The following is a 23,255-nucleotide window of genomic DNA, read 5'->3' on the forward strand; positions in this document are numbered from 1 at the left end:
CCAAACCAGTTTTCTTTCCTCTACTCGGAAAATTCCCCACATTACGCGCGTTCAGCAGACGATCAGTACCACAAGTGTAATATCTGTGTTATTGTGAGACACTATTGTCCGTTATCTTACAAGCTTCAACATTTTAGACCGCCGAATGTTCGTGGCTTTAATATGTGATTTAAATTTCGACTTGACAATCAGTCTGTTCGTAAGCAAAAGGCCTCTTAACTGACGGACAAATTTACAAAGAAATTTTTTTCGTGTAATTTAATTCCAGATTTACAGTTTTCGAACTTTTTCCTTTGGTTATAGTGTGAAACTTTCCTTTTTACCAAATTTCATGATTTTAGGCAAACAGGAAGTACTCTATAGGTGTCTGATGAGTGAGTTTTCAAGTATTAAAACATGTGACATAAACTGCGGCTGATTGCATTGACTTACAAGCTTTAATGCTTTACACCTCCAAGGGACCATAGACCTCAGTATGTGACATAAATTTGAACTCGGTACGTCTACCCGTTCCTAAGATTACGGTTTTTTGACAGCAGGACAGACAGACAGACAGACAGACAGAGATACGGAAGACAAAGTGATCCTATACGCGTTCCATTTGCCGAATGAAGTACGGAACCCTAAAATTAAACTGTTGAGAGGGACTGGGGAGTTTATGCATTGGCAGTACTTGGGATTATTTAAAAAAAAAAGAAGATGTATATCAATAACACAGGTGCAACTATTTTCCTCACCTGGGCCTCAGTTTGAAGTCCACTACTGGTTTTGGAACAGATCTGCGTGGTGCACCTGCCGCTTCACATTCAGGGCCACCAATGAGGAGTATATCTCTCTCCTTCTTCAACGTCCACAGTACCGGACGTTTACATAAGTGCTTCATAAACACTTGTTCTCGCTTCCATTCGTTAGTTTGGTCTTCACGCCTGTGGTGCGCTGTCTGTTTGTGAGTGTGGAAGCTTGTGAAATAATATAATAATTTAAACTACTCAAAACGGCAAGAAATTCGTAAATAAGATGGTTTTATACTTGCCGAATCTTTGATCTTTTTAAAATAATAACGATTTTCTTTTGATTTTCTCTTCTCGTCCTTTTTGCGTTTTCGATGATGTTCCTCTATTTGCTTTTCTGCAAAACGCTAAATCAGAAAATAATTTTAACACAACATTTTAAGAATAACTGAGCAAAAATAAGCTACAATGTATAACAGATGTTCAAAAAGAAACGAGCCGGAAACATAATTACAGAAACCAGTACCTGTATATTAGAAGTATTGACCCTGGCTGTTGTGTCCTACTGTGACACAAGGCGGTGAATGGCTGTCTCATAAAATTCTCGGGAGAGCCATTCACCGCCTTGTGTCAATACTTCTAACATACAGGTACTGGTTTCTGCAGGTATACCTTCCGCTCGTTTCTTTTGAACGCCACTTATAGTAAAGATAAGATAAAAATCTCATGGTAAACTATTCAAGGAAAATAAGAAAAGTCAGTCAAAAGTTACGTACCAACAGACAGTACAACGGGTCTTTCGCCGGGGCTATGAAGGTCCTCTTTTTCCTACTGATTTCCACGAAAATGTTGTAAATGTCAGCGTGAAAAATATTCAAGAATGTGCAGTAAATGATTGAAGTAATTATGCTCCGCTAATGATTTTTGGCAACTTGGTGAGATTACCCTGGAAACTACACTGGTGTCCACAATTAAAGCGACAAACCACTATCTCCACGTCCTGAGTCTAATTCACGACATAACCATACAAACTGTCAACACATGTCCATTCGATTGTGTTCTTAACGGAAGACGGCCTTCTGTTCAACGGACAGCCACGCCAACGATGGCGTCAGACCACATATCAAACGAGATAGTATTTTCCAGGTAGTCCCACATGCAAAATCACTGGTACACAATCACAGTGCAGTATGGGCCAGAGAAGTCTACCAGACTCTCCGCGATGGAGGACCATGGGAAGAATGGTAGCAAGACTGTCACAAACTGATGTGGCCTGATGGCTTAATGTGAATCTTTCTGTTGTTTTCCAGATGTGGCGACAGCTTTTAGAGATCGAAAATATCCAGAAGACCAGAGCGGGGCCGACCACGTGTTACATCAGAAAGAGAGAACCGTTATTTGGCTGTAAGGGCACGACGTTACCGCCTCAGTGCTGCACGGCAGCCGGTATCTGACCTCGCAGCATCCACTGGAAGTGTTGAAGTGAGGCAAACGGTGTACAGAAGGCTTCAGCAGAGTGGCCTCTATTGACGGAGACCTGCTGACCTGTCTTCACAGATAGGAAGTCTAGAATGGATCTGTCAACATGCCACCTGGACAATCGAACAGTGGGCCAATGTTCTTTTCACAGATGAGTCCCGATTTGGTCTGGGCAATGATTCTTGACGGATTCTGATCTGGAGGGAACAAGGAACACGATTTTGGGACCCATCCATTGTTGAAAGAGATCGATATCAAGGATTAGGGAGCTGTCTTGATGTGACGCCATTACCGCGTGAATGCGTGTGAGATCGCTCTCTAAGTTTTTACATATTTTTAGACTTCAGATACATATTTTAGCGGATTTGTGATGATATTTACTATATAAGTGACTTATTAGTGGTTTATTCACCTTTGCCTTTCTTGTCTTGTGACCTGATATTTGTGAGTGTTGAGTTTAGAGCAACTTAACCTCTTACCTGTGTGTACATTCCGCGCTGACCAGTTGCAGCTGTAGCGGCGCATCGAAAGCTAAGTACTAATTAATTGTTTGTGTATAGTGGTTTATTTAGGTATTTTAGTAGTCTTCAGCCGTTGTTCTTGGTGTTTTCTGGTTAAATAATTTCAGAAGAACTTTTTGGGAACTGTTTTCAGTTTCGTTACTGTGTCATTAGACGTTTGATTTTCTTTCTGTGTTAGTCTTTTGTTATATTCTCATTTGTTGTTGATTAATACTGTTAATAATAGTAGTTACTTCCCTTGTAGAGTAAGTTTGTGATTATTGTAGTCAGTTTTTTAACATATTCTTATTGTAGTAGCGGAACTTAGATAAAGTAGTTTTCTTGATTCAGTAACTAAAATTTTACTATGAGTGAGAAGTGTGGGCTTTGCCGTAGGCTCGTGAGTAGTGAATTGCGGTGTGAGACTTGTTCGAAGTATTTTCACTGGGGCGGATGCAGTAGTGAAGCCAGTGGGCATTCTGGTGAGATCCTCTCCTGGAACTGCAGGTTATGTAGCAGGAGTAAGTTGATAGAGGAGCAGGAGCGTAAGATCGGTGCCCTTCAGGTGCAGTTGAAAAACGCGCAGGAGGAGCTAGACAGGATGAGGAGGAAGAAGGGGGTGGGGAATGGGAGCTGGCTGTTGGCAAGAGATCTCCTAGGATGAGGAGATTTTCAGATAGTTTTAGTATTGGCGTTTGCAATAGATATGACCAACAATCAGAGTCTAGTGGAGAGAAAACTCTAGTAGCTGTAGGTGTAGGAAGTATGCAGCAGACCTCAGCAATTACGGTGGCTAGAACAGTTGCAAAGTCGAAGAGAAAGTAGACGGTTCTGCTGTTAGGTGGTTCTCACGGCAGAGGTGTAGGCCTGCAGTTACAGGAAGTGTTGGGGAGTGAGTACCAGGTCACCAGCATTGTGAAGCCTAATGCAGGATTGGCTCTGGTGGCAGTTAGCATAGGGGGGCTATGTAGGGATTTTACTAAAGAGTATCAGGTAGTAATTGTGGGTGGGTCTGGTAATAGTACTGATGGGGGTGGGGAGTATGACATAGATGGTGACCTGGAAAAGATAGCCACTCAGACTGGCAACACGAATGTGCATGTCGTAGGACTGTTTCAGCGTCACAATCGGCCTCATCTTAATACAGAATACAGCCGTCAGGCGTAATAACATGAGACTTGGGGATGCGCTGATGACAGAAAGCATGGGTCACATTTCAGTGGTGTCGGTGGAGTCTATCAGCTGGACGGGTTTCACTAGATATGGCCTGCACCTCAACAGGTATGGGAAGGGGTGGTTGGCAAAGCTTATAGGTGACAGCATAGGTGGGGGTGGTGGGATCACTCAAGGGAAAATTCCTGTAGTAGTGGGTGTTAGAGCTGCACCTTTTTTAGATTGCAGTCAGCTGATAGGTATTCCTGATTAAGGGAAGTCTCTCTAACAAAGGAACCACTTTCGACAAAGCTTAGGTATCCGAGTAATGAGGGAATTAGTATTTCATCAAACTATACAAGGTATTAGAGATAAAGTTAGTGAACTGCTTATAGATGTTGACTCTGAAATTATTGGTATATCTGAACACTTCTTAAATAAGGAGATAATTCAGAGGCTTCCTTTATCAGGATACAGGTTGGCTGGCAGCTTTTCTAGGAGCTCTTTGCGGTGTGGGGGAGTAGCCATGTATGTGAAAAACGGCATCCCATTTGAGTCAATTGATGTTTCAAAGTACTGCACTGAAAAGGTGTTTGAATCTTGTGTAGTTGTGGTTAAATAAAGTGGAGATAAACTTCTAACTGTTGTTATTTATAGGTCTCCAGACTCCGATTTCACAATAGTTTGGCTAAAGCTAGAGGAGGTTCTTGGTTCACTTTATAGGAAATACAGAAAGTTAGTTATATGTGGTGACTTCAATATTAATTTTATAAGTGATTGTGCTAGGAAAAGGATGCTGGTAGATCTCCTTAATTCATATAATCTTATGCAAACCGTATTCTTTCCAACGAGAGTGCATGGGAACAGTAGAACAACCATAGACAACATCTTTGTTCATTCCTCATTACCAGAAGGGCATTCTGTTAGCAAAAAGGTGAATGGCCTTTCAGTTCATGAAGCACAAATTTTAACTCTAATAGATTTTTGTGCTGCAACACATGTTAAATATAGTTATCAACTCTTTAGGAAAGCTGATCCAGTTGCTGTAGAGACCTCTGTAAACATTATCAAGGAACAAGAGTGGCAAGATGTTTATAGTGCTGATACAGTAGACGATAAATATAATGCTTTCCTCAAGACTTTTCTCGTGTTCTTTGAAAGTTGGTTTCCGTTAGAACCATCACAACAGGGTACTAGCACATACAGGCAGCCTGGGTGGCTGACTAGAGGGATAAGAATATCTTGTAGAACAAAGTGGCAATTATATCAAAACGTTAGAAACAGTCAAAGTCTAAATGCAGCAGCCCATTACAAACAGTATTTAAGGTGTTTAAAAATGTTATTAGGAAGGCAAAAAGTATGTGGTATGCAAATAGAATAGATAAGTCTCAGGATAAAAATAAAACCATATGGTCAGTCGCAAAGGAAGTGGCTGGTCTGCAGAGACAGGTCGAGGATATAGAATCAGTGCATAGTGGGAATATCCGTGTTACTGATAAGTCGCTCATATGTACAGTATTTAATAATCACTTTCTGAATATAGCAGGTGAACTAAATAGAAACCTAGTGCCAACAGGGAATCATATAGCGCTCTTAGAAAAAAGTGTTCCGAGACTGTTACTTAAATTCTCCTCCATGATACTGACAAGAGGGAGATTGAGTTAATAATTAAATCACTAAAGACCAAGAACTCTCATGGATATGACGGGGTATCTAGCAGAATAATGAAGTATTGTTCTACGTATGTTAGCCCAGTACTTAATCATATCTGTAACTTTTCCTTTAGGAGCGGTCAGTTTCCTGACCGATTAAAGTACTCGGTAGTGAAGCCACTTTATAAAAAGGGAGACAGGGATAATGTTGACAATTTTAAACCTATTTATATGCCATCGGTGTTTGCTAAAGTTATGAAAAAGGTTGTATATACAAGTTTACTGGAACATTTAAATTCACATAAGTTGCTGTCAAATGTACAGTTTGGTGTTAGAAATGGTTTAACAACTGAAAATGCTATATTCTCTGTTCTCTGTGAGGTTTTGGACGGATTAAATAAATGGTTGCGAACGCTAGGTATTTTCTTTGATTTAACGAAGGCTTTTGACTGTGTTGACCACTAAATATTCCTGCAGAAGTTGGATCATTATGGAGTACAGGGAGTAGCTTAAAATTGGTTCGCCTCTTACTTTAAGTCAGAAAGCAGAAGGTAATTCTCCGCATTACTGAGAGTGGCAGTGATGTTCAGTCGCAATGGGGCACTGTTAACTGGGGCGTTCTCCAAGGGTCGGTTCTGGGGCCACTGCTGTTTCTTATTTATATAAATGATATTCCTTCTAGTATTATAGGTGCTTCGAAAATATTTCCGTTTCCTGATGACATCTGCTTGGTAGTGAAGGATCTTGTTTGTAACATTGAAACAGTATCAAATAATGTAGTTCATAAAATAAGTTCGTCGCTTGTGGAAAATAATTTGATGCTAAATCACAGTAAGACTCAGTTTTTACACTTTCTAACTCACAATTCAACAAGAACCGATACTTTGATTAGACAGAATGGGCATATTATAAGCGAGACGGAACAGTTCAAGTTCCCAGGCGTTCGGATAGATGGTAAGCTGTTGTGGAAAGCCCACGTTCAGGATCTTGTTCAGAAACTAAATGCTGCTTTATTTACAATTTGAACAATATCTGGAATAAGTGACAGTTCAACACGAAAAGTAGTCTACTTAGCATATTTTCATACGCTTATGTCGTATGGTAGTATTTTTTGGGGTAATTCTTCTGGTTCAAAAAGGGTATTTTTGGCTCAAAAACGGGCTGTTCGAGCTACCTGTATATGTGGTGTACGTTCGAGAACCTCTTGTCGACCTCTATTCAATAGGTTGGGAATTCTGACATTGCCCTCACAGTATATATTTTCTTTCATGTCGTTTGTTGTTTGCAATATTAGCTTATTCCCAAGAGTTAGCAACTTTCACTCAGTTACAAATCTGCATGCGGAATGAACTTCCCTGACTCGTGTGCAGAAAGGAGTGCAGTATTCAGCTGCATCCATTTTCAATAAGCTACCACAAGAACTCAAAAATCTAAGCAGTAGCCCAAACACTATTAAGTCGAAAGTGAAGCGTTTCCTCATGGCTCACTCCTTCTATTCTGTTGAGGAGGTCCTGGAAGAACTGGACCATGACCATGACCATGGAGACTCCTCCTTAATTTGGTCCCACGGAACAATAAATAAACAAATAAATAAAGATTATACCGAATCGTGTGGGCAGGGTTCATGTTGACCACTTGAACACCTCTACATTTAACTGTACCGTTAAATCAGCAAGATTTAACTGCTGTCAGGTATCATGATGAGATCTTGGGACCTCGTGTGAGGTTGTTGCGCGGTGTTGTGGGCCAGGATTTCGTATTGATGGACGATAATGCTCTAACTCATAGAGCACAGCTGGTTGATGTTTTCCTGGAAACGGAAGATACTACACGCATGGCGTGGCGTGCTAGCTCTCCTGACTTGAATTCCATACAGCATGTCTGGGATGCACTAGGGAGATGAGTTGCACCACATCAGCATCCACCAACCACTCTCCAAGACTTGCCAGCAGAGCCTCAGGAAGAATGGACGTTATTGCCTCAACGTGAGATTGATGACATCATTCACAGCATCCCCCGTTTTTTATATGGCCTGTATTGATGCCAGAGGTGGTCACACTCTATACTGAGAGCATTAACCAGTTGTCAGAACGTGTGTTTGTAAATCAGTTAATTTGAAAAAAAAAAACAACTAAAAACAGTTCTGTCTACCGTTATGCATACTGCAGTTGTTCTCGTTCTGTATTCCTTATATTGCTTCTGCTTTACAGTCACCTGATTATACTGTTCTGTGGCAAAATAAACGAAACGTTCCAAAATTTCGTTTGTTGCTTTAATTTCGGACACCAGTGTCTAAGAGAGTAGAAAACATATCTTGCCGTGGGCCGAGGTGGCCGAGCGGTTCTAGGCGCTACAGTCAGCAACCGCGCGACCGCTACGGTCGCAGGTTCGAATCCTGCCTTGGGCATGGATGTGTGTGATGTCCTTAGGTTAGTTAGGTTTAAGATTTCTAAGTTCTAGGGGACTGATGACCTTAGAAGTTAAGTCCCATAGTGCTCAGAACCATTTGAACCATTTGAACATAACTTGACTAACAAAAACGAGGTGAAATCTTCTGCTAACTCGCAACCAATAACAATATCTTTTTTTTTTTGGACACTTCTGATGTACATTCTAATAATACAAATAACAGCATACCCAGCACACCTTGCCTTTCGAAAGTGGTCTTACAGTAGAACCGTCATTCATTTATCTTCTACTTAAAGACTTTTATTGTATACCAGTAGCACAACCATTGTTAAGTAAAGTCCAAGTGAAGAGGCCTCGGAAGGTCTAACGATACCGACCGACCACTGTGTCATACTCAGCCGTTAGGCACCACTGAATGCGGATGTGGAGGGCATGTGGTCAGTACACCGCTCTCCCAGTCGTTATCAGCTTTCGTGATCAGAGTCGCTACTTGTGAGTCAAGTAACTCCTCAACTGGCCTCACAAGGGCTCAGTGCACCTCGCTTGCCCATCCCTACCCCGTGGCGACGCCATACGTTTGTTCATAATAGCCGCCATTTAAGAGAAAGAATGTTGATGTGGGGACAAATTCCAAGGGGTTGGTCATTGTCAGGTTGAATTTCTAACCAACTAATTTGAGAGACTCAAATGAATGAGATTTATACAATTCCTAATGTGATGCTGATATTTACCGATGGAGAGGCTTTATACTGCATTTAGAAGTTCAGCCACCGGGTACAAAGTGTATCATAAAGTGTACCTCGACGAAATATAGTAACGTAATTAATTGTTTGTTTGTTTGCAGGAATACCTGCAGTTAGCGCTGCCATAATCCAAGGACGAAAATCAAGGATAAAATTTGGTGATTATAAAGATGTGGTTGTTGCATGACATTTGAATCTTCATCATTACTTCACAGTGGTAATTATGAATATGTGGCTGAAACCTGGAATCACACAACGTCCTTTCACCTTTCTGCACGTCAGCCAAATCTTAGTAATTACCATAATTCAAACAGTAATTCTGTCAGCAAAGAATCTGCAATTAACAAGGAAAATTAATCCAAGCATTAATGGTGCCTATAAAGGAGTGGTCAATGAAGAAGAAAATTAATTGCAATTGACATTAAATAACTTTTTAATTAAAGCACTGAACACAAATTATTGACATGTACACAATCATGCTGCTACAATTGATATACAACTTTCACTTTATGCTTTAAACCAGTCATATTTCTCTAAGCCCTGGACAGAAAAAAAACTCGCTCCGATTCTAAATCAGTCTATGAAAATCTTTGCAATTTGTGTTTTTCATGTTATACTGGATTTGGAGCATTCTATTGACTGATGTTAAAGCTAGCATGTTTCTTTCTTCTGTCCATTGTGCATTCACTAGGGAAAACACTCTCTCCACATTGGCATTTTGCCCTGGAATGGAGAAATAGTACTGCACAATAGCAAGCAGTTTTGAATACTGCTCTTTAGAAATACAATCCTCAAAAAATGTAACCTACTTTTTAAGAGGCATGATCACCAAATTCTGGTTATCTTCCTGTGTAAGAAAACATTTCAGTTTCACTGTATGGTCAAATAGCAAACTCTCATCCACTTTGCAAGTTGAGTTTTCTTGCATCCACTCCAGTGTACATTCAACTTTTTCCCAATCAGGTAAAGCCTTCAACAGTATCCACTCAAAATGTTCAAGTTCGGATAAAGGCTTGCTCCATTTTATCAGATAATCTGTAACTGTCTGATAAAATGCCACGTTTCTTCCACGTATAATACTTGGAAACGCATCAATATATTCTTCTCGAAAATGTACTTTTCGTTTCGACATTTTAAATTTCAAATTCTGTGCAATAACAACACCAGAAGTGCACTTCGCACAGCTGAATGTTAACTTCACACGACCAAAGAATATCAGATACCAACAGCAGAGGCGTTGTAAACCAACAGCGGAAAACTGACACAGTCGCAAAAAATCGATTATTGCACTGCTTCCACAGTCTGTTCTGAAAATAGCCGAGCGATTCTGAAGTGACACGGAATATCAGCACAGGTTTCAACGGCTATCGTCAAGTTTGTAGGAGTTATTACACACTTGATCGGTGACCAGTGGCAATTTTGGGTAAAAAGATTTTTTTTACTTACTAGCCACTTTTTTCGCTGACATTTTCCTCTTCGTCCAGGACACCCGTCTTCGAGCATAAAATAGCGGACTGTCCGCGAAATCCGCGACGTATGGCAACCCTACTTGCAGTCCAAGTACTCCAAGTACATGTTGAATCCCTGCGCTTCAGTTTGTAGCATATCACTAAAGGAACAACAACGGAATGGCGCATCCCCTCTCCACCTTACAAAACTTTGCGACACTCTTGGTATTCAGTGCGTACCAGGACTACAGACACGTAGCTGAAAATAAACTGTAGTTTTATTTTCGGAGGCTGCTAAAGCAGCGAAATAGCCAGATCAGCAATAGACCAAAATGCAAAACACGCGCTAAGCCATGCCTGTTCACCGATCTGCTCGTGCAGGCTGGTGCGCGCTCATGATAAGGGTGGTGGTCATCACTGAAACAACCGGCTTTCGCTTATATCGCTTGTTTTCAATGCCATGTTAACTTGATTGTAACAACTACTCAAAATAGGCGATTTTTTGATTTTATTCCTATTATATCCTGTAATAAATGTAGATCAGTTTCAAGTTACATAGAATCAAAGATTAAAGAAAACTTAGTCCGCCCACAGTTTCCTGCTTTTTTCGAAAAGTGCTAAGCGGTTGACTATTAAAAAGGAATTACCAGTGTTCTTCTATTGATTCTAATTTTTATTTATTTATTATTTGCAAACTACGTTCAAAAATCGTGTTGTAATAACCGATTATACCACTATTTGGACTTACAAGTAGTCAGCGCCAGAGGGTGAAAACCAGGGTTGAAAAACTCTATTTTTCGTGTTGATTTGTTCGTCTGCAAGGGCTACAAGCAAATAAAGGCATATTATGTAGACATAGGCAGCATATCAACTGCTTGCTATTTTTATTGTAACTATTAATGAGCAGTTAATTTGTAAGTTTTCTCTTTATATTACCTTTGAAGGTTAATCACCGTTTTTAATCTTTTACAGCAAATGGAATATTGCATTTCCCTCATACAGTACTTCATAAAATACTTCCAAACTATGGATGGTGCCAATTTGTAATACTACTGATTTCCGACGACGACAGGTAGAAACTACCGTATAGACCAGTGTACCATAAAGTAGGCCTCGCTACATGGTAACAGGTGATTACTGTCTCAGCAATGCTGTACCAGTTCCAATAACACATGTTTGTTGTTCCTTTCTGGCGGCACTGGTATTACAATAGTACTGATCGCTTTTCCCATTCTCTGTAATAACGCAATATTTCAAAGCAATGCAAATATTACGAATAAAAACTACTCATTCTTTAAAAGGATTTATTTAAAAACGAATAGTCGTAACAGCTGACATGGCTAATTGATATTTCGGTTTTTTACCCGGCTATTAGTGCAAAATAAAAAATCGCTCTAATAACCAAGGCCAAACAAATACCAAAATACCAAAAGTTCGGTTGTTGATTCTTCCACTCAGTTTTTTATTACAGAGGCCAACCAGCTCTCTGTCCGAACACGCTGAGCTACCGTGCCGGCGCCAACTGAGCTACCCAAACACTACTCACGCCCCGTCCTCACAGCTTTACTTTTGCCAGTACCTCGTCTCCTACCTTCCAAACTTTACAGACGCTCCCCTGCGAAATCTGCAGAACTAGCAGTCCTGAATGAAAGGATACTGCGGAGACATGGCTTAGCCACAGCCTGGGGCATATTTGCGAGTTTTTTTGTTGAGCCTATCTGCGACTCAGCAATTTCGCTATATGGTGAGTGGAAACATATTACTTGTTAAGTTGACGAAGTTTTCGGATGTAGTGTAAATTGACATCACAGTGTATATCTGGACTATTTTATTCACGCGTCAAACGTAGAAACACTGCATGTCAGTGTTTACTACTTATTTTGGTTTTCACTAAGGCATCAACGTCTGGTACCACTTTCTGAGCACTGCTAATTCTAAGATAAGCTTTTATAACGGATTCTGTCAGTGAGTTTCTGTGGGCAGATTTCGGTCTCTTCATTCCGGAATAAGTTGCTTGCAAAATGTGTAGGTCCAAATATCGACATAATCTTCGACATAATCTTCGAATATTTCCGCCATTTAACTGCACAATCTTCTTTATTTTATATTGCCATATATATTATCGACTTAATAGTAGCTGCAAACTTGTGATTAGCGGAATTATATGCTGACGAAAATTTTTATGCGATTCCACAGATTTATTTTATTATGAAACTTGTTAGTGAGCTGCCTGTCACATTGCAGGTCTCTTAGTTCTAACTGTAGCTAGGCGTCCTGTACTGATAAGTAATGAATTGATACTGGTGTGGATGACCTTCGATCTGAAGTTCCCAGCGCGCCCAAAATGTTGTTTTTATTCGATTTTAAAACGATTAACTGCGTCATTAAGAATCTGCACTTGAGTTTAAAACTACGGCGAACTTAACGTATCGTCATTCCTCTGAACACAGCTCATAGTTTCCATTTCCCCTGCGCAACATAATGTTTTCTCACCGCCACATTCTACCATGAGTGCTCACTACTCACGCTGCGAAAGAGCGTGAGGATACGTACTCGCCAGGCCAGCGTTAAACGAGTATAAATTACATCTGTCCAGGGTCTTAGGTACTGTTGATCATAAAGTTCTATTAACCCTAGTAGTGTATATCTCTGAAACTGTGACTCTAACTGTACACCAGGATCATAGTGACCCTCAGTTATTTCTGGTGAAACTGTCGGAATATAGAATATTTCATAATTAAACTGGAAACTCATATACAAAATGCATTTTATTTCACCACTGTCATGTACGTTTTCAATCAATATTAGAATTAATGTATCCCAAATTCTAGACCAAGTAAAAGCTGCCATGGAAGATTTTCAATGATGAAACTCGAAAGGGGTACGGATCTAAAGACTTTATTTGCAGTTTAATCAGATGAGGATTCTGTTCATTCAATGAAGTGCACACATTACACAAATATTTCCAGGTGATCTCAATTATTTATAAATCCATTAATTCATTACTATTACTTCCACATTCTTGGAGTAGGTCTACAATGTTATCAGCAACTGGCGTGCCTCTTCTATTAGAGAGGGCTGTGTTCCAAGAATGACCATTCCTACCGTATACGACTCTATTTCCTTCACCACTGTCTGAAGATCCGGCAGGCTGATCAGTTTCGCCATTGCCCATAACTGCTGCAGGAACATCAGTTTCGGAATTGCTTTCTCCACGAAAGTCAAGTGTCTCACTTTCATGACTGAGTTCTTCTAACAGAGTACAGTGTCCTCCGTTAGCGAAATATCATTCCTACATGACACTTTCACTTAGATGTACTTCACACTTAAGAGAGAAAACAGTTACACAACGTGTGCTCCAGAGTCACAGTTATCCTTCAGAAATACTACTGTAAAATTAATTAAACAACAATGTCTCACAACAAAGTCCGTTCTCTGCTAGGTCTTACTCAGTTCTGAATTTACATTGGTGGCGGCGGGCTGTGTATTTGCAGTGGTGCATGCACAGTGAAAAAAAAGAAAAGGTCAATTTGAGCCTGGTGTAGACTTCTAGGGTTAAGACAGCTGGAATCACTAGAAATTTGATGCAAGGCCGATTACTAGCTATAAATGTCAATTGAAAAGAAGATACAGAGAATAAAAAACGCACAAGCTTCAAATAAAGCGAAATGTTTAGTGAGACATTTATCAGATGCATTATATATCAATACAGGGATGTCCTCCACTATTACCTGACAACTACCATTGTTCTTGGTGTATATCAATGGCTTCCCAAAAATGTTGCAAATAGGAACACATTCCGTTTGCTGAAGAGACCAACGTCGCCCTCACAGATAATACACTCCTGGAAATTGAAAAAAGAACACCGTGAATTCATTGTCCCAGGAAGGGGAAACTTTATTGACACATTCCTGGGGTCAGATACATCACATGATCACACTGACAGAACCACAGGCACATAGACACAGGCAACAGAGCATGCACAATGTCGGCACTAGTACAGTGTATATCCACCTTTCGCAGCAATGCAGGCTGCTATTCTCCCATGGAGACGATCGTAGAGATGCTGGATGTAGTCCTGTAGAACGGCTTGCCATGTAATTTCCACCTGGCACCTCAGTTGGACCAGCGTTCGTGTTGGACGTGCAGACCGCGTGAGACGACGCTTCATCCAGTCCCAAACATGCCCAATGGGGGACAGATCCGGAGATCTTGCTGGCCAGGGTAGTTGACTTACACCTTCTAGTGCACGTTGGGTGGCACGAGATACATGCGGACGTGCATTGTCCTGTTGGAACAGCAAGTTCCCTTGCCGGTCTAGGAATGGTAGAACGATGGGTTCGATGACGGTTTGGATGTACCGTGCAATATTCAGTGTCCCCTCGAGGATCACCAGTGTAGGAGATCGCTCCCCACACCATGATGCCGGGTGTTGGCCTTGTGTGCCTCGGTCGTATGCAGTCCTGATTGTGGCGGTCACCTGCACGGCGCCAAACACGCATACGACCATCATTGGCACCAAGGCAGAAGCGACTCCCATCGCTGAAGACGACACGTCTCCATTCGTCCCTCCATTCACGCCTGTCGCGACACCACTGGAGGCGGGCTGCACGATGTTGGGGCGTGAGCGGAAGACGGCCTACCGATGTGCGGGACCGTAGCCCAGCTTCATGGAGACGGTTGCGAATGGTCCTCGCCGATACCCCAGGAGCAACAGTGTCCCTAATTTGCTGGGAAGTGGCGGTGCGGTCCCCTACGGCACTGCGTAGGATCCTACGGTCTTGGCGTGCATCCGTGCGTCGCTGCGGTCCAGTCCCAGGTCGACGGGCACGTGCACCTTCCGCCGACCACTGGCGACAACATCGATGTACTGTGGAGACCTCACGCACCACGTGTTGAGCAATTCGGCGGTACGTCCACCCGGCCTCCCGCATGCCCACTATACGCCCTCGCTCAAAGTCCGTCAACTGCACATACAGTTCACGTCCACGCTGTCGCGGCATACTACCAGTGTTAAAGACTGCGATGGAGCTGCGTATGCCACGGCAAACTGGCTGACACTGACGGCGGCGGTGCACAAATGCTGCGCAGCTAGCGCCATTCGACGGCCAACACCGTGGTTCCTGGTGTGTCCGCTGTGCCGTGCGTGTGATCATTGCTTGTACAGCCCTCTCGCATTGTCCGGAGCAAGTATGGTGGGTCTGACACACCGGTGTCAATGTGTTCTTTTTTCCATTTCCAGGAGTGTACATCAAAACTTCTAATACAGAAAGCGAATGTAACACTGAATGTCGTTAACAATTAGTCGACAGGCAAGAAACTAACGCTAGACGTAAAGATAACAAACAGCATAAATTTCTGCTTAAATTAGATAAAGTAACGTTTTAACATTAAATGTAGATGATAATTACAAATATCGTATAACACAAGATTTTAGGAATGAACAGAGGAAGATAAGAGCAAAGACAATCAAATTAGTATATTACGCTTCTAGTAGCCTATCAATACTCGGTAACGGCATATCATTCACATACCACGCAACCTTGTCTGTAGAATCATTGTTTTATTATCCAGTACACCAAACATGGACACAATTTTCAAACAACACAAAAGGTCCACAATAAAGCTGGCTCACTGTAAAGATCTATTTAAACATCTGGGGATTCTAAGAGCGTCATGTGAGTACCTGTTACGCACATTAAGAGGAAAATCAGTAATTACTCCATTAAGATAGCATTGACAGTAATTAAAAAGAACGAGACTTAATTTAGTTCAGATATTTATAAAAATCTGTTACAGCATACCTCTTAGATAGTATATACTAAAACTCCAGAATTATTCAGAGAATACACAGAAGGAAATCGTAAAGTTCTTCGTAAATTGATAATAAACACCTTTGTCATCGCACAGCATACAATTAAAATAAATTTCGTCTTATTTTTGTAATTTCTAAGCCTTTATACACGCGTTTTTCAAATTGTTTTATCTTGTTGCTACAAATGTTGCTGATATATTTTTGCATCTTCAGCTGTCTTCAATATTTAGTTTATTGTTGACAGTCGAAAACGTTATATATGCTTTCGACTGCTCTGCGATTTTTTGGTTTCGGATAAGATTAATAAAGGAATTTACACTAAATTTCGATTGAAAAATGGAATGAAGTGCAGTACCGCAACTGAAATGTTGACTGTGGCTTTTGGGAAATATGCTATGAGTAAGACAAGAGTTCAGCAGTGGTGTAAGTGTTTCAGAGAGTGTCGGGAAGACGTTGAAGCCGACGACTCCAGTGGCACATCAATTACTGACGAAAATGTGTCAGAAGTAAAGAAAATTGTTCCGGATTCGCTGAATCACTATCAGAGAGGTTGATGACGTCAGCATATCCTTTGTCTCATGCCAAGTAATTTTTTTGGATGTTTTCAGGATAAAACATGTAGAGGCAAAGTTTGTTTCGAAAATGTTGAATTTCGACCAAAAACGGTATCTCGTAGATATCGCTCAAGAATTGCTGAATGAAGTCGACAGCAATGCAGAAATTCTCAAGCAGGTTATAAGAGGTGACGAAACATGAATATACGGGTATGACATCGAAACCGAGGCCCCATTGTCTCGCTGTAAACTGCCTGAATAGCCAAGACCGAAAAAAATTCGACAAGTTAGATCACGTGTGAAGGTTCTTCTCACTGTTTTCTTCGATGAAAATGGGATAGTGAATAATGAATTCCTGCCTTATGGTCGTGAGGTCAATGAGGAATACTACCTGGAAACGTATGCTACGTTTGCGTGCAGCAGTCCGAAGAACAGAATTTGAGCAAAACCAATCGTGGAAATTGCATTACGATAATGCTCTCGCTCACACCGAATTGCTTGTTTGTGACTGAAAAAAAACGAAAAAAAATCGTTATGCCTCCTTGGCCAGCGTATTCATTCCCGAGGCTGAAGAGAACTATGAAAGGATGTCGTTTTGCCACCAATGATGAGATAGAAACAGAACCGCTGAACGAGCTGAACACCATAACGAAAAGCGAATTCCGGAAGTGCTTCCAAGATTGGAAAAAGTGTTGCCACAGGTGTATTATATCTTAGGGGGATTACTTTGAAGGGGACAAAACCGGTGTTAAGGAATAAACACGGATTCTTTAAGAAAAACAAAAATTCCCTCTACTTTTTCGTCGCAACTCATATGTATAAAAGGAATGCCGCAACGGGCCCCTCTATGGAATCATGACTTAGTATTTGTGCAATTTATTTAAACCAACTATTTTTCGACACAAAACCTTTACTCAGGAAAACATCAACCTACCAGAATCAAGTTTCTGGAAAAGTTTCATCCATTCATTTGATATAAACACCGCAATTACAAGAGAGTTAAGTGACGAATAACAAGCTACTGAATAAACGTTTCCGATCATTTCATAAATACTCCATATACACCTTTTGGAGAACGTAAATAAAAAATCTTTTAGTTTTCCGTAGCGACTGTGTTGGATAACACGACAGACTAAAACAAGTAATGCACAGCGGCGGCTCGTAGATATACATTCTGGGTGTTCACAAACTTTTAAATTCAGATAAATTTGAGCGTGTGAAATTAACAGCATCTGCTGTATAACAGTTATGCTCATCAAGGTATTTATACAACTTTAGCCGCTGTCACTAATAACAATAATAGTAGTTCACATAACTTGTCTAAAAAAAGGAAGAATCGTTTTTGTGAAGCTTTGTTGTTTTGTACATAATTAAGTACAGTTTATGGCAAGAACGAAATAATGTTTACACTTCTACATTTTCGTGTTAAGTGGAAATTTTCGTGCTTTTTAATTTTTTCAGACAAATGTACAAGATATCGCGACCCTGATGCCAAACGTCACCGAGTTCTAATGGAGCAATATGTAGCACACCGCGGTGCCGTGTATTTTAGATTGTCGCATCTACATTACGTTTAACAGCCTTCAAAGAAAAATTACCAATAAATCCGCAAGCTATCACAAGTTATGGTGTTCACGTGCTGTTGTACTATGTGTGTGAATTGCTAAGGGGTGTTGTACTCTTACGCAGCAGCCGCTACTGGTAATGTGCAGAACGTTCCATAATAAGCCTTCACTAAAACTCCAAATACAGGGAGTCCAATCGATGAGCATAAAGGTTCGAACAGGAAAAGCTAACGTGACGGCTGGTGAGTGTTACGAGAGTCTGTGCTGACAGGTTAACATGAAAACATAAAACTACTGCAAATGGTGAAAAATCAACTACAGGCTGAAGCTGGATTCGGCGTTACATCATAAACCTCTCTTTTGGAGCTTACTCCAAGGAAAAGCGTAGAAACTACAGAAGCAAGAAAGAAATACAGAAACAAAAATATGTAAAGAAACAAGAACGCCGTAGTCGGTTACTGTTCTAACAATGAAAGAAACTTTCACTGCCAATATTTGACCGGCAAGGAGATAAATGATACTTGAGCAAAGTTCTTAACCGCTAGAGTATATATCAATGTTCTGAGTTAATTTCCGAAACTTTCCGCAGTATCCCATGTTGTGGACGCCTAGAATAGTGGAATGCTGTAGATGGTGATCAGTGATTGTAGAATGTGGACGTTGAACTACGTGGCTCGGCCTAAGTCTAGATCAGCGACGGCGCAAGTCATAGCGTTGTTTCTGTGCTGTTCATAACTTGGCAAGGCGTCAGTTTCGCGTAGCTAATGAGGTACTTTGTGCTGATACGGAGTTTGACCCTCTCATGTCGCTCTCTACATACAAAAACACTAAAAATACGAAACACCTTGTTTTTAAATCATTCAGTTCGTACAAAAATTTTAAGGCGGAATGCTAATAGTCTGCTAAGGAAAGGTGTTAACGTGCAGTCACGGTGAAAGCGTTTCCTATTAGTCCTCCAGGATAACGTCAGGTCGTCTTCCATGTAATAATAGCGCAAATCAACAGTTTAATCAAGGAGAGGACGAAGGTATGACAGCTCCACAAGTAATCTCTAACTTCAGTGGAAAACTATGAGTCATGAAAAGAGGAAGGAATATTAGGCTCTGGAATACCGTCAAAACGGGATAATTAGGGACAGAATACAAGCTTACTTAAAAAGGCAAGCGACGTAATTTGCTAGCATAATGCAACAGTTTAAGTGACTATGTGACACTAGTAACAATAAAATACACATCGCGTCTATTTTCAAATATTTTATAACATTTAAACTTCTTCCCATTCTCAAGAAAAACAAGGAAAGATATGAGCATTTCTTACCCAGACCTCCTCATTATTGTTATCCAGTATCTTTTTGGCCCTCATGATCTGCAAAAAGAACAGAAAATAGAACATTCATTATATGGAATGGAAGTCGTTGCAAAAGAAACAGGAAATAATGTAAATCATGAGCTTAACAAGGCGGCACATCAGTGACGGTTTGAAAGTAGTTCCAACATATACAAAAATGAAGCTACCATAGCCATTGTTTAATGTTGCCAATTTGTCTTCCATTTGGCTAATATCGAAGTTTAGAGCTTAAATTACCCCTTCCGTCGTTTTAATGTTAAGCAGCACTCTGCAGCTTTGCAGTCAAAACAGATGAGTGAACAAGTAAACTGTTGAGTGTAGTGTCACTATTACTTACACTTTCTATATGGGCCCAGTATGATCTTGCGAGACTCCATTTCTTCTCGGCGGATAATGTCCTCGGCTGTATGTAATGAATTTTGAATTCTCTGCTTGAACTCTGTCTCATGTTTGTAAAATTATTGCTATGTACAAAGTAATTTGTTTACTGTCATTTGTTTCAGTAAAAGGCAAAGATGAATTAACAACTCCAACACTTCACCTATACGTGGATTTAAAATTAAGAAACACGAAAAGGATAACTCTTGGCAGCTCTTTTTTTGATGGTATATTGATATTTCCTGTGGAGGAATGTATCATGTTTGTGATGGCGTGTCTGTGTTTTAATTTTCTGCAAGGCATATGCCCCATAGAGTATAAACATCTTTGGAGTGAGTATAGCCATAGTGTACCATAACAGCTGCGACACTCCTCGTTTTTGTTACCCACAAAGATAACAGCACCCAAAGCGGCCAGCAAGCAATGCTTCTGGATACTATATCGGATGAGTGTGATTACCAATGTTTATACTGATTTGTAAGATAGTTTTTACAATAGGGAGTGTATATTATACGATAAAGATCGCCAATAACCACAAAATAACACCATATTTGTCATTCTTTAGTTTCCTAATGGCCCTGGGAAGCACGAAACGATACATCGCAGTACAGTTTGTTTATGATTCTCATGTAAAGTACGCATATTTACTGAAACAATTTTCCCTTTAATAACAAAAAATTGCTGGCAAGCTCCAGCAGACCCGACCATTTGCGGAAAGACGTCGTACATCTACAAAACAAAGTGGAGATACGTTCGCTACACTTTCTGGCAGATCAGGGAATATGCAACGTAGGATACCTATATAGGATATTATACCAACATTATTTAACGTGCCAAATAAGCCACCACACCCGTATCTCAAGGGAAAACCGCACAGAAGTGGTAATAAATCATCAGAAGCAATACAACTGGTCCCCAACACACAAGAAATCAGATGTACAATTCTTGCTAAATCTGAGCCACAGACTGAAAGAATCTTCAAGACATTCGTTTTTCGTGTATTAGTCGAGAGAAGTATAAGAATGGGAGAATCTTTGTCCTTACAAAAATTTTTAAGAGGCGAGGAAAGTGCAGAAAACAACAGAACAATATGCTTGTCAGGCATGAAATAAGTGTTTTTGATCTCTTGCTTTCAGCGGAGAAAGATGTAAATAAACACATATCTGAAACTATTACTTAATGAATATGTTGTAACTTTTGTCATTGAATCAGTATGATTCAGTTGTTTTTACACGTATTTTAGGATAATTCATGTCTCTTCGTAATTTACTAACGCATGAAATGCAGAAATATAACAACTATTTCATTAATTAAGTAGAAAATAGAATCGAACATTATCCTTACCACTCACGTGACTGCCTGCTTTCTCACCGCTTGGAGTGTTGGTATCACTACAGCTGACAAACGGTAACAACATTTGCATCAGAGACTGTCGTGACTGTATGTATTGGACTGCGGTATAGCCTGCCACGCTTGTTCTCAACATCTAGCTCCAATTTTTACATGACTTCGGTACAGTAAGCTCTATTTATTTGCAGTTATACGTTACATAACGATCCAACTTCATGGATTATAAGTAATTCCACTATTTTGAAGCATTCGTACACTTTTAAATTCATTAGTGAGTTCCTCTTACTGATACCAATTTAAAGAGAAATTTGTAAAAGGAGAAACACTGAATATTTTTAGGAAAGTGAACTGAAGCGCCAAAGAAACTGGTATAGGCATGCCTACTGAAAAACAGAGATATGTAAACAGGCAGAATAGGGCACTGCGGTCGGGAACACCTATATAAGACAAGTCTCTGGCGCAGTTGTTGGATCGGTTACTGCTACCATAGTGTGTTAACTGTAAGAAGGCTGAGTTGTGAGGGGAGTGCGGGGAGAGGAGGAAGCAATCATTGGCTGGCGAGAGGAGACGAGCCGTTGGGGGGGGGGGGGGGAGGGGGGGACAAGGCACGCCTACCAGTTTCAGTGCCGGCACTACAAATTGTGCGTCATGCTTACACGACAGCAGATGAAAGGCTTGGAAGTAAAACTCGCTTTAAATGTTGTTTGTAAACGAAACTGAAATCGTCGTGTACGTTAAAATATTCCCATTCGCAGCATTCAATCTCACGCAATATAATTTTGCGAGCATCGCTATGTAATACTAGTTTCCTTCTAACCGTAGGCCTACCGGTGGGGGTTGTTGGTGACTCCCGAGATGGGCCAGCAACTGCCTCTTCACTCATTTTGATAATGTTTTGCACACTGCACAATAAAAACACGCAGAACATTACAGCGCAAAACAATAATGAAGCAGGCGACAATGGCTACCTTGTACAACACAGTCAGCTACGTAATGTTGGCAGCAGTCGATACTGCGTGCCTACCGAAGCCTCCCGACGTTTATCGACTTCTACCGATTCAGGACTAGGGAGAGGTATGCCGTCTAAAAGTTTACACACTGTACAATGTCAGGTTGTCAAGATTTAAGTGAGTTTGAACGTAGCGTTCTAGTCGCTGCACGAGCGATGGGACACAGCAACTCCGAGGTGGCGATGAAGTGATGATTTTCCCGTACGACCATTTCACGAGTGTACCGTGAATATCAGGAATCCGGTAAAACACCAGATCTTCCCACATCGCTGCGACCGGAGAAAGATCCTACAAGAACGGGACCATCGACGACTGAAGAGGATTGTTCAACGTGACACAAGTGCAACCCTTCCGCAAATTGCTAAACAATAGGTTCAAAATGGCTTTAAGCACTATGAGACTTAACATCTAAGGACTTCAGTCCCCTAGAACTTAAACATAACTAACCTAAGGACATCACACACATCCAATTCCGAGGCAGAATTCGAACCTGCGACCGTAGCGGTCACGCGGTTCCAGACTGAAGCGCCTCGTACCGCTCGGGCACAACGGCCGGCAAATTGCTGCAGATTTCAGTGCTGGGCCATCAACAAGTCTCAGCGTGCGAACCATTCAACGGAACATCATCGTAATGGGCTTTCGTAGCCGAAGGCCCACTCGTGTACCCTTGATGACTGCACGACACAAAGCTTTACGTCTCACCTTGGCCCGTCGGCATGTTGCCTGGTCAGACCAGTCTCGTTTCAAATTGTATCCAGCGGAAGGACTGGTACGGGTATGGAGATAACCTCATGAATCCATGGACCCTGCATGTCGCAAGGGGACTGTTCAAGCTGGTGGAGGCTCTGTAATGGTGTGGGACTTGTGCAGTTTGAGTGATATGTGACCCCTGATACGTCTAGATACGACTCTGACAGGTGCTACATACGTAAGAATCCTATCTGGTCTCCTGCAGTCATTCATATCCATTGTGTATTCTGAAGGCCTTGCGCAATTCCAGCACAATAATGCGACACCCTACACGTCCAAAAGTGCTACAGAGTGGCTTCAGGAACACTCTTCTGAGTTTAAACACTTCCGCTGCCCACCAAACTCTCCAGACATGAACATTGTTCAGCATAT

At 41.0% G+C, this 23,255-nt stretch overlaps 1 protein-coding gene across 2 annotated transcripts in view; it reads right to left on the reverse strand.

Moving 5' to 3' along the window:
- The window catches only part of LOC126354376 (peptidyl-prolyl cis-trans isomerase A-like), a 102,631-nt gene extending 82,719 nt beyond the window's left edge, over positions 1-19,912 (reverse strand). The window contains exons 1-4 of one of the 2 annotated variants that reach the window (XM_050003972.1): positions 19,733-19,912; positions 19,366-19,413; positions 1,030-1,138; positions 738-936 (exon numbers count right to left, since the gene is read on the reverse strand). In XM_050003972.1, the coding sequence (XP_049859929.1) occupies positions 738-936; positions 1,030-1,138; positions 19,366-19,413; positions 19,733-19,843 (467 nt within the window). In that variant the 5' untranslated portion in view covers positions 19,844-19,912. Of the gene's footprint in view, positions 1-737; positions 941-1,029; positions 1,139-19,365; positions 19,414-19,732 lie in introns of both variants that reach the window. The other variant, XM_050003974.1, reaches the window with a different exon arrangement.
- Between the last annotated feature and the right edge of the window lie 3,343 nt (positions 19,913-23,255).

The sequence above is a fragment of the Schistocerca gregaria genome, chromosome 3 (assembly GCF_023897955.1).
Source record: "Schistocerca gregaria isolate iqSchGreg1 chromosome 3, iqSchGreg1.2, whole genome shotgun sequence".
Taxonomy (NCBI): Eukaryota; Metazoa; Arthropoda; class Insecta; order Orthoptera; family Acrididae; genus Schistocerca; species Schistocerca gregaria.